This window comes from Microtus ochrogaster, chromosome 4, assembly GCF_000317375.1.
Source record: "Microtus ochrogaster isolate Prairie Vole_2 chromosome 4, MicOch1.0, whole genome shotgun sequence".
Taxonomy (NCBI): domain Eukaryota; kingdom Metazoa; phylum Chordata; class Mammalia; order Rodentia; family Cricetidae; genus Microtus; species Microtus ochrogaster.
In genome coordinates this window covers 16,808,290-16,809,508 of record NC_022011.1, presented here as the reverse complement: position 1 = coordinate 16,809,508, position 1,219 = coordinate 16,808,290, and the positions used below count along the sequence as shown (strand labels likewise).

General features: G+C 46.2%; 1 protein-coding gene across 1 annotated transcript in view; it reads left to right on the top strand.

The window, feature by feature from the left end:
* The window catches only part of Pdpr (pyruvate dehydrogenase phosphatase regulatory subunit), a 36,655-nt gene that overhangs the window by 20,793 nt on the left and 14,643 nt on the right, over positions 1 to 1,219 (top strand). Inside the window, exon 11 of the mRNA XM_026777601.1 lies at positions 367 to 542. Within this exon, the coding sequence (XP_026633402.1) occupies positions 367 to 542 (176 nt within the window). The remainder of the gene's footprint in view (positions 1 to 366; positions 543 to 1,219) is intronic.

Sequence of the window (1,219 nt, the reverse complement as noted above, 5' to 3'; positions counted from 1 at the left end):
GACCAGGCTGGTCTCGAACTCACAGAGATCCGCCTGCCTCTGCCTCCCAAGTGCTGGGATTAAAGGCGTGCGCCACCACCGCCCGGCTGGTGTGAGCTTTTGAAACCTCAAAACCCATACCTAGTGACATACCTTCCAACAAGGCCAGACCTCCTAATCCTTCCCAAAACAGTTCCACCAGCTGGGGACCTCACATTCAAATATATGAGCCTATGGGAGTTTGAACCACAAGTTGCCCAGGCTTGGCTTGACTGGAACTCATTTAGTGGCCCAGGTAGTCCTTGAGTTTGTTAACCACTCAGGTCTCTGGGAGTGTAAGCCTGTGCTGCCAGGCCCAGATGACAGATTATGCTTAATCTGTTCTAGCTCTGATTTACGATCTGAAGGTTCCCCGTTGGGACTTCCAGACTGGGAGGCAGTTACGTACATCTCCTCTTTATGACCGGCTAGATGCTCAAGGAGCCAGATGGATGGAGAAGCATGGATTTGAGAGGCCAAAGTACTTTGTTCCACCCAATAAGGGTAAGAAGTGTCTGTCTCTTTGAAACAGAATCTCACATTTTAGCCTAGAACTTTGTATTTCGGGTTGGCTTTGAGTCCTTATCAGTTCTCTTATTTCAACATCTTAAGAGCTGGGATTATAGGCATAAGCTACCACACTTGGCTTTGTGTGTGTGTGTGTGTGTGTGTGTGTGTGTGTGTGTGTGTGTGTGTTGTATGAATGTGTATCTAGGTGTATGTGAACTCTTGATTTGACCAGACATTGATGTCTAGTGTTTTCTCTATTGTTCTCCATCTCACTTTTTCAGATTTTCAGACAGATTTTCTCACTGAACTTGGAGCTCACTGATTGCCTAAACTGACTGGCCAGGAATGCTGGAATTATAGGAGTCCACTGCTATAGCTAGCTTTGTGTGTGTGTGACTGTGTGACTCAAACTCAGGTCTTCCTGCTTGCATAGGCACTTTAACTACTGAGTCAATTCCTTCTATACCCCCTTTTAAAACTGGTAATTAGTAAGTGCATATAGCTAGAATATATTCCTGGGAGAGTTAAAAAACAAAGTCTTGTAGGCCATAACAAAATATATGGGGGATTCTTCAGTATCAAAACTCTTTCTTGCCGGGCGATGGTGGCACACGCCTTTAATCCCAGCACTCGGGAGGCAGAGGCAGGTGGATCTCTGTGAGTTCGAGACCAGCCTGGTCTACAGAGCTAG